This window comes from Ovis aries, chromosome 2 (assembly GCF_016772045.2).
Source record: "Ovis aries strain OAR_USU_Benz2616 breed Rambouillet chromosome 2, ARS-UI_Ramb_v3.0, whole genome shotgun sequence".
Taxonomy (NCBI): domain Eukaryota; kingdom Metazoa; phylum Chordata; class Mammalia; order Artiodactyla; family Bovidae; genus Ovis; species Ovis aries.
Genome location: NC_056055.1, coordinates 29324921 through 29337944, shown reverse-complemented (window position 1 = coordinate 29337944; position 13024 = coordinate 29324921). Strand labels below are relative to the sequence as shown.

The 13024-nt window shown below is 41.2% G+C and overlaps 1 protein-coding gene across 4 annotated transcripts; it reads right to left on the bottom strand.

Moving 5' to 3' along the window:
* Positions 1-7081: 7081 nt before the first annotated feature.
* Positions 7082-12640, bottom strand: LOC780510 (procathepsin L). 4 transcript variants are annotated; one of them, XM_012116286.5, is made up of 8 exons: positions 11772-12640; positions 11048-11184; positions 10645-10767; positions 10395-10541; positions 10066-10290; positions 9223-9388; positions 8579-8696; positions 7082-7481 (listed from the first exon to the last, which is right to left on the bottom strand). In XM_012116286.5, exons 2-8 carry the CDS (start codon positions 11171-11173, stop codon positions 7382-7384), a joined length of 1005 nt encoding a protein of 334 aa, XP_011971676.1. In that variant the 5' UTR covers positions 11174-11184; positions 11772-12640; the 3' UTR covers positions 7082-7381. The 4 variants fall into 4 exon arrangements, with proteins under 4 accessions (XP_011971676.1, XP_004004131.1, XP_011971683.1 ...); XM_004004082.6 differs by having other exon boundaries at positions 12397-12640; XM_012116293.4 differs by having other exon boundaries at positions 12435-12640.
* Positions 12641-13024: the final 384 nt, after the last annotated feature.

Genomic DNA, 13024 nt, shown 5'->3' with positions numbered 1-13024 from the left:
GTTGATTTTTGCTATGGTCTCTTTTGTTTCTTTTGCATTTATTTCTGCCCTAATTTTTAAGATTTCTTTCCTTCTACTAACTCTGGGGTTCTCCAACTCTTCCTTTTCTAGTTGCTTTAGTTGTAGAGTTAGGTTATTTATTTGACTTTTTTCTTGTTTCTTGAGGTATGCCTGTATTGCTATGAACTTTCCTCTTAGCACTGCTTTTATAGTGTCCCACAGGTTTTGGGTTGTTGTGTTTTCATTTTCATTTGTTTCTACGCATATTTTGATTTATTTTTTGATTTCTTCTGTGATTTGTTGGTTATTCAGAAGTGTGTTGTTCAACCTCCATATGTTGGAATTTTTAATAGTTTTTCTCCTGTAATTGAGATCTAATCTTAATGCATTATGGTCAGAAAAGATGCTTGGAATGGTTTCGATTTTTTTGAATTTATCAAGTTTAGATTTATGGCCCAGGATGTGATCTATCCTGGAGAAGGTTCCATGAGCACTTGAAAAAAGGTGAAATTCATTGTTTTGGGGTGAAATGTCCTGTAGATATCAATTAGGTCTAACTGATCTAATGTATCATTTAAAGTTTGCGTTTCTTTGTTAATTTTCTGTTTAGTTGATCTGTCCATAGGTGTGAGTGGGGTATTAAAGTCTCCCACTATTATTGTGTTATTGTTGATTTCCCCTTTCATACTTGTTAGCATTTGTCTTACATATTGCGGTGCTCCTATATTGGGCGCATATATATTTATAATTGTTATATCTTCTTCTTGGATTGTTCCTTTGATCATTATGTAGTGGCCTTCTTTGTCTCTTTTCACAGCCTTTGTTTTAAACTCTATTTTATCGGATATGAGTATTGCCACTCCTGCTTTCTTTTGGTCTCTATTTGCGTGGTATATCTTTTTCCAGCCCTTCACTTTCAGTCTGTATGTGTCCCTTGTTTTGAGGTGGGTCTCTTGTAAGCAGCATATAGAGGGGTCTTGTTTTTGTATCCATTCAGTCAGTCTTTGTCTTTTGGTTGGGGCGTTCAACCCATTTACGTTTAAGGTGATTATTGATAAGTATGATCCTGTTACCATTTACTTTATTGTTTTGTGTTTGGGTTTATACACCCTTTTTGTGTTTCCTTTCTAGAGAATATCCTTTAGAATTTGTTGGAGAGCTGGTTTGGTGGTGCTGAATTCTCTCAGCTTTTGCTTGTCTGTAAAGCTTTTGATTTCTCCTTCGTATTTGAATGAGATCCTTGCTGGGTACAGTAATCTGGGCTGTAGGTTATTGTCTTTCATCACTTTAAGTATGTCTTGCCATTCTCTCCTGGCCTGAAGAGTTTCTATTGAAAGATCAGCTGTTATCCTTATGGGAATCCCCTTGTGTGTTATTTGTTGTTTTTCCCTTGCTGCTTTTAATATTTGTTCTTTGTGTTTGATCTTTGTTAATTTGATTAATATGTGTCTTGGGGTGTTTCACCTTGGGTTAATCCTATTTGGAACTCTCTGTGTTTCTTGGACTTGGGTGATTATTTCCTTCCCCATTTTAGGGAAGTTTTCAACTATTATCTCCTCAAGGATTTTCTCATGATCTTTCTTTCTGTCTTCTTCTTCTGGGACTCCTATAATTCGAATGTTGGAGCGTTTCATATTGTCCTGGAGGTCTCTGAGATTGTCCTCATTTCTTTTAATTCGTTTTTCTTGTTTCCTCTCTGATTCATTTGTTTCTACCATTCTATCTTCTATTTCACTAATCCTATCTTCTGCCTCCGTTATTCTACTAATTGTTGCCTCCAGAGTGTTTCTGATCTCATTTATTGCGTTATTCATTATATTTTGACTCTTTTTTATTTCTTCTAGGTCCTTGTTAAACCTTTCTTGCATCTTCTCAATCTTTGTCTCTAGCCTATTTATCTGTGATTCCATTTTGATTTCAAGATTTTGGATCATTTTCACTATCAACATTCGGAATTCCTTCTCCGGTAGATTCCCTACTTCTTCCTCTTTTGTTTGGTTTGGTGGGCAACTCTCCTGTTCCTTTACCTGCTGTGTATTCCTCTGTCTCTTCATCTTGGTTATATTGCTGCGTTTGGGGTGGCCTTTTTATATTCTGGTAATTTGTGGAGTTCTCTTTATTATGGAGCTTCCTCACTTTGGGTGGGGTTCTATCAGTGGCTTGTCAAGGTTTCCTGGTTAGGGAGGCTTGTGTTGGAGTTTTGGTGGGTGGAGCTGGGTTTCTTCTCTCTGGAGTACAGTGGAATAACCCGTAATGGGTTACAAGACATCAAAGGTTTTGGGATAATTTTGAGCTGCCTGTATATTGAAGCTCAGGGGATTGTTTCTGTGTTGCTGGAGAATTTGCGTGGTATGTCTTGTTTTGGAACTTGTTGGCCCTTGGGTGGAGCTTGGTTTCGGTGTAGGTATGAAGACATTAGATGGGCTCCTATTGCTTAATGTTCCCTGAATTCAAGAGTTCTCTAATGTTTTCAGGCTTTGGATTTAAGCCTCCTGCTTCTGGTTTTCAGTTTTATTTTTACAGTAGCCTCTAGACTTCTCCATCTATACAGCACCGATGATAAAACATCTAGGTTAAAGATGAAAAGTTTCTCCACATTGAGGGACACTCAGAGAGGTTCACTGGGTTATAAGGAGAAGGGAAGATGGAGGAGGTAGTTAGAGGTAACTGGAATGAGATGCGGTGAGATCAAAAGAGAAGAGAGCAAACTAGCCAGTAGTCACTTCCTTATGTGCGCTCTATAGTCTGGACCGCTCAGGGGTATTTACAGAGTTATACGGGGAAGAGGAGAGGGAGGAAGTGGACAGAGGTGACCAGGAGGATCAGAGAGAGAAATGAGTAGGAGAGAGACAAATCCTGCCAGTAACCTGTTCCTTAGGTGTTCCCCACCGTCTGGAACACACAGAGATTCACAGAGTTGGATAGAGGAGAGATGGGGGGGGAAAGAGACAGAGGCCACCTGGTGGAGAAAAAGGAGAGTCCAGAGGAGGAGAGAGTGGTCAAGCCAGTAATCTCGCTCTCAGGTAAACTGGGGTAGTGAAGTTTGGGTTTTTAAATGTACAAAATTGGCAATAAACACCTAAGAGCAAAGATTAAAAATCTGTTTTTGAAGACAATGGTCTGCTTTTCTGGTTGTCTGATGTCCTCTGCCAGCCTACAGAAGTTGTTTTGTGAAGTTTGCTCAGCGTTGAAATGTTCTTTTGAGGAATTTGTGAGGGAGAAAGTGGTCTTCCCGTCCTATTCCTCCGCCATCTTTTCCTTCTCCTCGAGACTCATGATGAGGGTGAAGGAGGGTGAAAGAGTCAGCTTAAAACTGAATACTAAAAAAACTAAGATCATGGCATCCGGCCCCATGACTTCATGGCAAATGGAGGGAGAAAAGGTGGTAGTGACAGCTTTCCTCTTCTTGGGCTCTAAAATCACTGCAGATGATGACTGTGGCCATGAAATCAGAAGACATTTGCTTCTTAGCAGGAAAGCTGTGACAAGCCTAGACAGTGTGTTGAAAAGCAGAGACATTACTCTGCCAACAAAAGTCCATATAATCAAGGCTATGGTCTTCCCAGTGGTCTTGTATGGTTGTGACAGCTGGATCATAAAGAAGGCAGAGTGCCAAAGAATTGATGCCTTCAAGTTGTGGTGCTGGGGAAGATTCCTGAGTCCCTTGGACAGCAAGGAGATCAAATCAGTCCATCTTAAGGGAAATCAGCCCTGAATACTCGGAAGGACTGACGTTGAAGCTGAAACTCCAGTGTTTTGGTCATTTGATGTGTGTGAAAAGCTGACTCATTGGAAAAGTCCCTGATGCTGGGAAAGATCCATGGTAGAAGAGGGTGTCAGAGGATGAGATGGCTGGATGGCATCACCGAGGCAAGGGACATAAACTTGGGCAAACTTCTGGAGATGGTGAGGGACAAAGGGGCTTGGTGTTCTGCAGTCCGTGGGTTGCAGTCAGACATGACTGGGCAGCTGAACAACGACAAAACAAGATTCTCTAACAAGTCCAGGATGCCAATGCTGCCATGTAAGCTGCTCTGCCACTTGGGCTGGGTGATCCAGTAGATCTAATTGTGTTTAAAGTATCAATAGCAATGAGAGATGCTATTTGGAACCATTGAGACTCTCATAGGCAAATCTTAGTGCAGACCCTTGGCTTTTGGAACAAAGTCATGGTATCCTCTGTGGATAACTACTCTTTAGAGAAACAGCTTTTATATTGCTACTGGGCCTTAGTAAAGAATGAATATTTAAATACGGGCTACAGAAGGTTTTGCATGATATGCAGGCGCCAAGTGAAATGGACAGCTGCAGCATTAAAGTCCTTTTCTGGGACATTCCTAAAACAGGGATAAAGGATAATTCTCCCTGTGAGCAGAATGTTGAGCATCTTGTTCGTTTTGCTTAGAAGGAAAAATGGCCAGATGTATGAGTATATACTGATCCATGGACTGTGGCCATGGTTTGGCTGGATGATCAGATCTGGAACATAACTGGAACATTGGTCTGGAGACAACAAAGAGGTCTGGAGAAGAGGTATGTGGATAGAGCTCTCTGAATGGGCAAAAAGCATGAGTATATTTGAGTCCTAGGTGAATGCTCACCTAAGGGTGACCTCGGTAAATCAAGTGAATAGGATGAAGTGTGCTGTGGATACCAGATTCTTTACCCAGCCACTCCTATCATTGCCAATGGGCTTGTGAACAAAGCAGCCATTATGGCAGGGATGGAGGTTATGCACGGGCTCAGCAACATGAGAATGGGAGCTCCATTATGGAGGGACTGTGACTGCTTTACTCCCGTGCCCCCAGAGCCCATAGTGTTGTCACATAAATGCGGGATTTTAATACTTGAATATATATAAAGTACAAAAGTTTCAAAATACGGTACTAAGGAACAAGACTATGGAGTAGCTCTTGGCAATAGTCTATTATTTAGAAGTAGAGATGATCGTGGACATTTGTGAAATTCTGTGCTTAAAGTGAGTCGGTGAGTGAGTGATGGTCACTCAGTTATGTCCGACTCTTTGCAACCCCATGGACTGGAGCCCACTAGGCTCCTCTGTCCATGGAATCTCCAGGCAAGAATACTAGAGTGGGTTGCCATTTCCTTCTCCACTGCTTAAAGATATCACTGATATTTGCTTTTCTAAATCCCAGAAGTTTTCCTTTGCTTTTTAGGCTTTTATACCAGTCAAAAGGTAACTAAGATTAGAAAATATGACCAAATTCAAATTTTACATGCAAAACACTTACTGTGGCCTTCTTGCTCTATCTTTTATCAATCACCAATTATTAACAGAAATAGGCAGGCTATACTTGATTTTAAGAATTTTTAAAATGTTTACAAATTTTAAGAATTTGCAAAAATAGTTTATATGGGTATGTAGCTCTAACACTTGCATGCATGCATAAGTCACTTCAGTCAAGTCTGACTCTTTGTGACCCCATGACTACAGTCTATGAATTCTCCAGTCCAGAATACTGGAGTGGGTAGCCTTTCCCTTCTCCAGGGGATCTTCCCAACCCAGGAATTGAACTATGTCTCCCACAGTGCAGGTGGATTCTTCACCAGCTGAGCCACAGGGAAGCCCCAAAATATCTTCAATACATACTGACTGAAGTATGTGCTATGAATGAAGCTTTATTACAGAGCCCTTTCCTTCCCTTTGACTTCCCAGGTGGCACTAGTGGTAAAGAACCTGCTGCCAGTGTAAGAGACTTAAGAGACATGGGTTCCATTTCTGGGTCCCCTGGAGGAGGGCACGGTAAAACCCTCCATATTCTTGCGTGGAGAATCCCATGGACAGAGCCTGGTGGGCTACAATCCACTGGGTTGCAAAGAGTCAGACATGACTGAAGTGACTTAGCATACATGCATGCAAGTGTTAAAGCTACATACCCACAGAAATTAATTTGCTGAATTCTCTCTCATCTTTCTTTACTTCCTTTGCAATTTAACTATTATAAGGATCTATTCAAATATCTGGACTATAGAAATACTTGCAGTAAGTTTGTACTTCAGATTTTTGTGATGATCAAGTTTGTTTCCAGCTCTACTTCAAGTCTATTGTCTCCTCTGAAAAAATAATCCTGTTAGATGATAGATGTGGTTTGGAACTTTTTGCAAGCTAAAGTTATAGAAACATCAAATATACTAAAATACAATTTAAGACATCTACAGGAGGTATTCTGCTTTGCAGACTTGAAACTATTATTTAAGTAAAAAGCCATCATACTTTCACTCAATTTAGCATCTACATGCTTGCTTAGTCTTTAGTGTTTCAGGAGTCTGTAGACAGCACTGAGTTAGCCTGCTGTTGTAAAATTAAGATGAAGGAAAGCCTGACTGAATGTGGTAAACTGTATTTTCCAGAAATGGCTGTGGACAAAGACTATTAAAGGTTTTGTGGATAAGGTTCCAGTTGTCCTCCATCTCTATTTCCTTCACAACAGATTATGGCTAAATTCAATACCTCTGCAGCGTATTCTTTGTATATCCTTGACTGGGAACATGTATGCGTGCTTCTTTAGCTTGCAAGAAATGTACCTATATTTTTACAATTTTGTTCCTAATAAAAATACATGGTTTCTTCAGAACAGCTTAAAGAAAATAATCATCCCTAATTCATCCAGAAGTCTGGCGTATTTCCTTCCCATCTTTTAAGTATATAAAAATACTGTTTTATTTGTAGTCACTCTGTAGCCGTATTAGCCTCTTTTGTTCCTTTCTGAGGTTCTTTAATTCAGAGATTAGGTAGCTAAGCCGAAATGTGCCCTAGTGATCTCTTCTGAGGCCAGAGGACTATTCTTGTAGCTCAGCCTCATTTCTTATGGATCTTGAACACATTTCTCCAGTTATTAACAAGCACCTGAAAATCTGTTAATCACAACCATTAAATTTACTTTTGGGAACATTAGGTAATACAGTTGACATAAAATATGCATATTTAAAACTAAAATATTTGGAAAGTCACCCAGTGTCTAGTCCTAATGCAACACTGACACATTCACTTATGTCTTTATAGGCCAATTATATACCCCAACTACTACAAGTTAATGCATTAAAAAGAGAAAGTTCTACCTTTATGTATTGAATTAAAATTTATTGTAAAAGGCAGAGTTTTATATATCCTTTTCAAAAATGAAAATTCAAAAGTCTTAGAGTTAAGCAATGAGTCTTCAACATTATAAAGCTATTTATAATAGTAATTAAAGTAGTGGTAACATTTTACCCTTATAAAAATGTCACAGCATTCAAATCACAACTTGGATCCTCAATGATTCAAGCGTATGATCTTATACAGTAAGGGTCTGGTCAGTTTTAAGATAAAATTCCTCCAGATATGCTGTCCTCAAGTCCTCTATCATCACCATGCATCAGCTCACACAGTGGGATAGCTGGCTGCTGTGGCAATTCCACAATGGTTGTTCTGGTCTTTGGCCATTTTCACGTAGCCATTCCAGCCCCATTCTGGACCCCAGCTGAAAGAAGAACATGTTTTCCATTTTATACGAAGAATCAAGTACACATTAGTTTCATTAATAATAACTAATAATTAAAATAGTACTTATCATGTATTAGGTACAATTGTAAGTTCTGTTACATATATTTATTACTCCTCTGGGTCCTTATCTTTACTTTTTAAGGTAAGAAACTGAGGCAGAACTGAGATTCCAATGTAGCAGTCTGTTTCCACAGACTATCTTACACCTCACTTTAAAGAGCTTTAGCTGTGAAAATTGATTCTTACAACCCTCAAAGACCTCTAAGCACTGGGAGTAAAATGCAATGGCAGGACATCAAATGATAATAGAAAGAAAGGATGCACAGAGGCCACTGGACTCTTGGACAATCTTTCAGACTGAAACAATCAGCAGAGGCAAATGTTTTTTGCCCACTATTCCTTGTTCAAAAATTAGAGACAGAAAAAGGAAGGCATTTTGGACTCTGTGGGAGAGGGAGAGGGTGGGATGATTTGGGAGAATGGCACTGAAACATGTATAATATTATATATGAAATGAATCACCAGTCCAGGTTTGATGCATGATACTGGATGCTTGGGGCTGGTGCACTGGGATGACCCAGAGGGATGGTATGGGGAGGGAGGTGGGAGGGGGATTCAGGATGGGGAACATGTGTATACCTGTGGCGGATTCATGTTGATGTACAGCAAAACCAATACAATATTGTAAAGTAATTAACCTCCAATTAAAATAAATAAATTTATATTAAAAAAAGCACAGCAATGAAGACCCAGAACAGCCAAAAATAAATAAAATCTCTACCTCTTAAAGAAAAAGGAAGGCAGCTCTCAACTCTACAGGTGAAAAATTCTTTATCTAAAACCACTGGGCTAGATGTGTTTCTGAATTAAGAAAATTTTCAGAATTTAAAAATGCAATGTTACAAATACATAATAATAACCCCAACAAACTCACCAAAGAATCTTATAATCACATATTAGTACTTCTCTGTTTACTCTAACAAGGAGAACAACTTTCTGGGATTTCAAATTTTTTGCACCTTTAATTAAATACTTCCCTTTTCAATTTAAAATATAACATTTGGGGTTTTATACCTGTTCTTGACAATCCAAAATTTATTGTTATTTGAATCTGTTCCTTCAAAGCCATAGCCAACCACCAAAACACCATGATCCAGGTCTTTGCTGCTGCAGTCTGGATCATAATAAATACCTGGGAGAGTAAAATTCAGTGTTGGGATAAGGAGCTCCAAGTGACACATGAAAGTAACTCATTCTATCGACTAATTAATAGAAGCATCTCAAAATTCAATGAAACATCATAAACAAATTCCAAATAAGACTTAAATAGTCAACCAAAAACAATGACTGATGAAAAATAAAAATAAAACTTTACTAGAAATTTCCACTTAAAACTAAAAAATACTTCAACTACTTAGATTCTTTACAGTTCTAACTATAATAGTAAAACACTTTGAAAAAGGGCCCAACAATTGAAGAATAGTTACATATAGGTTGTACATAAAGAATTAATTACATAGCCACTTAAAAATATTTATGAAGAGTTTGTCATCATGAGAAAATGCTTAAAGTATAATGTCAAGTGGAAACATCGTTATTAAATGAATATACTCAAAATTCTTTAGTCCTAGAAAACAGGACTCCATGCCAAAGTCAATTATGGTGGTGTCTTCCACTTCTGACTGCCTGAATTTCTATAATAAAAGATAAACACCTACCTGATTTATAGAACTGGAAGGATGCATGGCCTGCATCAATAGCAACAGAGATGGGGCCCACAGTTGCCACTGCCTTCATAAGGGCCTTCTCCCGCTGAGGGATGTCAACGAAGCCAGTGTCATTGGCAGCAGAACACTCAGGCTTATAGTTACAGCTACTTGTGTCCTTTTAAAGGTAAATGGGGAAAAGACTTGATTACTACCATTCACCTCCTGGGCAACATGAATTCTAGGACCATTAAGACTCAGCAGTTTGCAACTTAAATGATTTCTAAGTCAATTTTGTTATAAAGCAGCCCAGAAAAATGCTACTGATTGGTTTGAAGTTGAAAAAGTAGTAGATATTTCTTCAATGAGGCCATTAAGATCTACCTGGCCATAATAAATTTTTCACTATGGAGAAATACGCATTATATACAGAATGGTGTTTCCTACCTGGCGCTAGTGGTAAAGAATCCACCTGCCAATTCAGGAGACACAATAAGACATGGGTTAGGAAGATCCCCTGGAGGAGGGCATGGCAATCCACCCCAGTATTCTTGCCTAGAGAATCCCATGGATAGAGGAGCCTGGCGGGCTACAGTCCATGATGTCACAAGAGTCTGATATGACTGGCGTGACTTTGCATGCATGCATGCATAGAATGGCACACATATTCTACACGTTGCATAAAAGACAAACTATGTTAACTGTCTAAAATCAGAGACCTCTGTAATAGCTGATAATTTATAATGGCAGTTCTAACAGTTTGCATCTAAAATGTGAATGCTGAATAAGGTGTCTCTTATCTCTGAAAATGTTAGAAAGCAGAGCTGTAATGACAAGATAAGGAGCTCCTTTTACCGTTGCAAGATATGGATAAGATTCCTCTGAGTCCAGGCCTCCGTTTTCCTTAATATACTGGAAGGCATTATCCATTAGGCCACCATTGCAACCCTGATTGCCTTGAGGCCGAGAGCAGTCCACCAGGTTTTGCTCACTCAGTGAAACAAGTTTGCCGGTTTTCCGAAACATCTGTCCTTCAAGAGCACCAGTGGCACTAAACGCCCAACAAGAACCACACTGACCCTGAAAATAAAAGAGCCATCAGTTTACAAGACAGATACAAAGACCAACAACAATCCATATACCTAAACACGCCTAAGAAGATCTGGATTTGAATACTGTCATACCTGATTCTTCACAGGAGTTACATAGCCTTTCTTAGTCCAATCCACAGATTTGGGGACATCAATAAGGAGAGGTTCACGGAACAGTTTCCCCTTCTTACGCTTCTGATTTTGAAAACCATTCATCACCTGCCTAAATTCTTCATTGGTCTTTAAGGAAAAGTAAATAAAATGTAGAAAAAGTAAGAAGTTATTTTGCTAAAGTACTGAGCAGAGGAGGCACAAAAAATTCAGCAACTCCTGTCACACTCACCATGTCACCAAAGGCATTCATTGCCATGCTGAAGCCATGTTTCCCTTGGCTGTATTCCTGATTATGCAGGTCAATTATTTTCTTATTCTTCTCCCACACTGCTCTCCTCCATCCTTCTTCATTCTAGATGTAAACATATAACTGATCATTTTTATTTCTACTTAAAACCCAACCCATGTTCACCAAATGGATTTTCAGACAGAGAAAAATTATTGTCAGGAATGGCTTTATACTGCTGTTCTCCAAACTCCCACACAGGAATATATGCCCATGCTGTGCTCAGAAATATATGCTATTAAGTTACTACCTTGGTCAAAGTTGACAAAACTACTCCAGAAACTATTCAAACAGCACAGACCATTCTCTGTGAGGGTCCCTTTGGACATTTTCAGATGTTACCAACCATGCCATATAACCTCCTGTGTGTTGCCTTCCACTGGTGCCAATGTGCATCTAAATTTGGATCAAGTTTTGGAGCAGCTGAGGCTACTCCCAAGCAAAGGACAGTCAGGAAGAATGAAGGATTCATGTTTCAAAAACCTAAGAAAGAAAAAGAAATTAATAAGTATTTGATGAGGCCAATCCTTAAACAAAAAAAAAGCTTACTTCTGAGATGTTACAGCCACTATAGTGGACTGAGAACATTTAAATGATCTTCTCAAATATTTATGAAAGGTCTGTAGAAAAAGGTTAAAGATACAGATGGAGAAAAACAGATAAAATATTACACAAAATTATTACATTTTGATTCAGCCATCAAACTGAAAAAACAGGCTGACAAGTGGTATAGGAATTGAAACCGACTTCACCATGAGTGCACTGAAAATTCACCATGGTAAGGATCGCTCAGCTGGTAAAGTACCCGCCTGCCAGTGAAGGAGACGAAATAGACTCCAGTTCAGCCCTTCGGTTGGGAAGATCCTCTGGAGGAGGAAATGGCAACCCACTTAGATATTTCTGCCTGGAAAATTCCATGGACAGAAAAGCTTGGCGGCTACAGTCCAGGAGTCGCAGATTCGGACAAGACTGAATGCACACGCACACAGGCATGCAAGGGTCTCTGCCATCTTATGGGTCGGAGTCTTAAGGTAATAATAGCTAGGAAACCGCTGGTTCAGGTTACTTACTGAAGAAGGTACGCAGGTGACGAAAAATTGTATGTATCAGGACGCCTGACCCAAAGTAGGGACAGACATGAATCTCGAAAAATTAGGTGCTACCTCACACCTTTCTTCTTGAGTAATATACGGCAGAGAGAGTTACACCTTCGAATCTCCGCTACTTGAAAACTTTCTGAAAAGCCTCCCCAGTACTAGGTGGGCCGAAGTGCACCCAGCCCTCCACCCGTCCTTCACCTTGTCCTGTGTAGCCCACACTCCTACCCTCTCCCTCAAACTGGCACGCGATCACAACAGCGACCTGAGCCCCAGTTCTCGTGCCGGACAGGGCCCGACTCTGACTCCTAGGGCTCGGAGAACCCGGCCGGGCTGAGTTCGCACCAGCGTTGCAGGTGGGGCCAGCCCAGGAACGTGCCGGCCCACTCTCAGGCCTCCGCACAAGCCAGTCGCTTCCAGAGGATGTTTACTGTGGCGCAGCGAGCGACTGGTCCCGTAACCCGGCGTTCAGAGGTCAGACTACAGCGATCCACCGGGACTTTGTGCCCGCTGTCGCCGAGACTAACCCGCCTAGTACCCGCTGTGGTCTCAGCTTCGCCCCTGGATTTCCCCAAAATAGCCCTTCCCCCTACACCACCTCAAGGAGGCGAAAGCTCGAGGCGGTGCCGACCCAACCTCGTTAACTCCCGGCGGATAGACGCTGTTGTTTCCTGGAGGTCGCGCCTACTCCCTCCCTCGAGTCCCTGGATATCGCCTCCTCCAGTCTTTGGCCCGAACCCGCCTCAGCCCGACTGGGTCCCTGACCTGCGGCTTCCAAAGCTGCGCAGGCGCACTCCACCGTCACACGTTTATCTCTCCAAAGGTCGCCGAGGCGGAGGTGCGGGCCAGGTCGCGCTTGACTCAGCCTTTAAGGCCTGGGTTTGCGGCCCGCCCGGCCCCGCCCCTCCCGCCTGCCCGCGCAGCGATTGGCTGAGCTGGTCAGCGGGCAGGGCCTCCAGGCGTGGGTACTCTGGGCGCGTGATGCGACTCTGTTCCAACTTGTCCCAGGGAAGGCCGTCCCAGCCTCAATGGGACCGAGTACGAAGAGCTGGGGGTCCGTGGGCAGTGCTGAGGAGGGGTCCGGCGCCTTCCTGGGAACCAACATCAGCTAATTACCTCGAATTCCTATGTTCGGCTGGGTTCATGAAAAGCAGCTTACAGGGAGCCCCAATTGGATTTTCAGTGTAACTCTGTACCTCCTTTAGTCCTAGAGTTTTTGGTGAAAA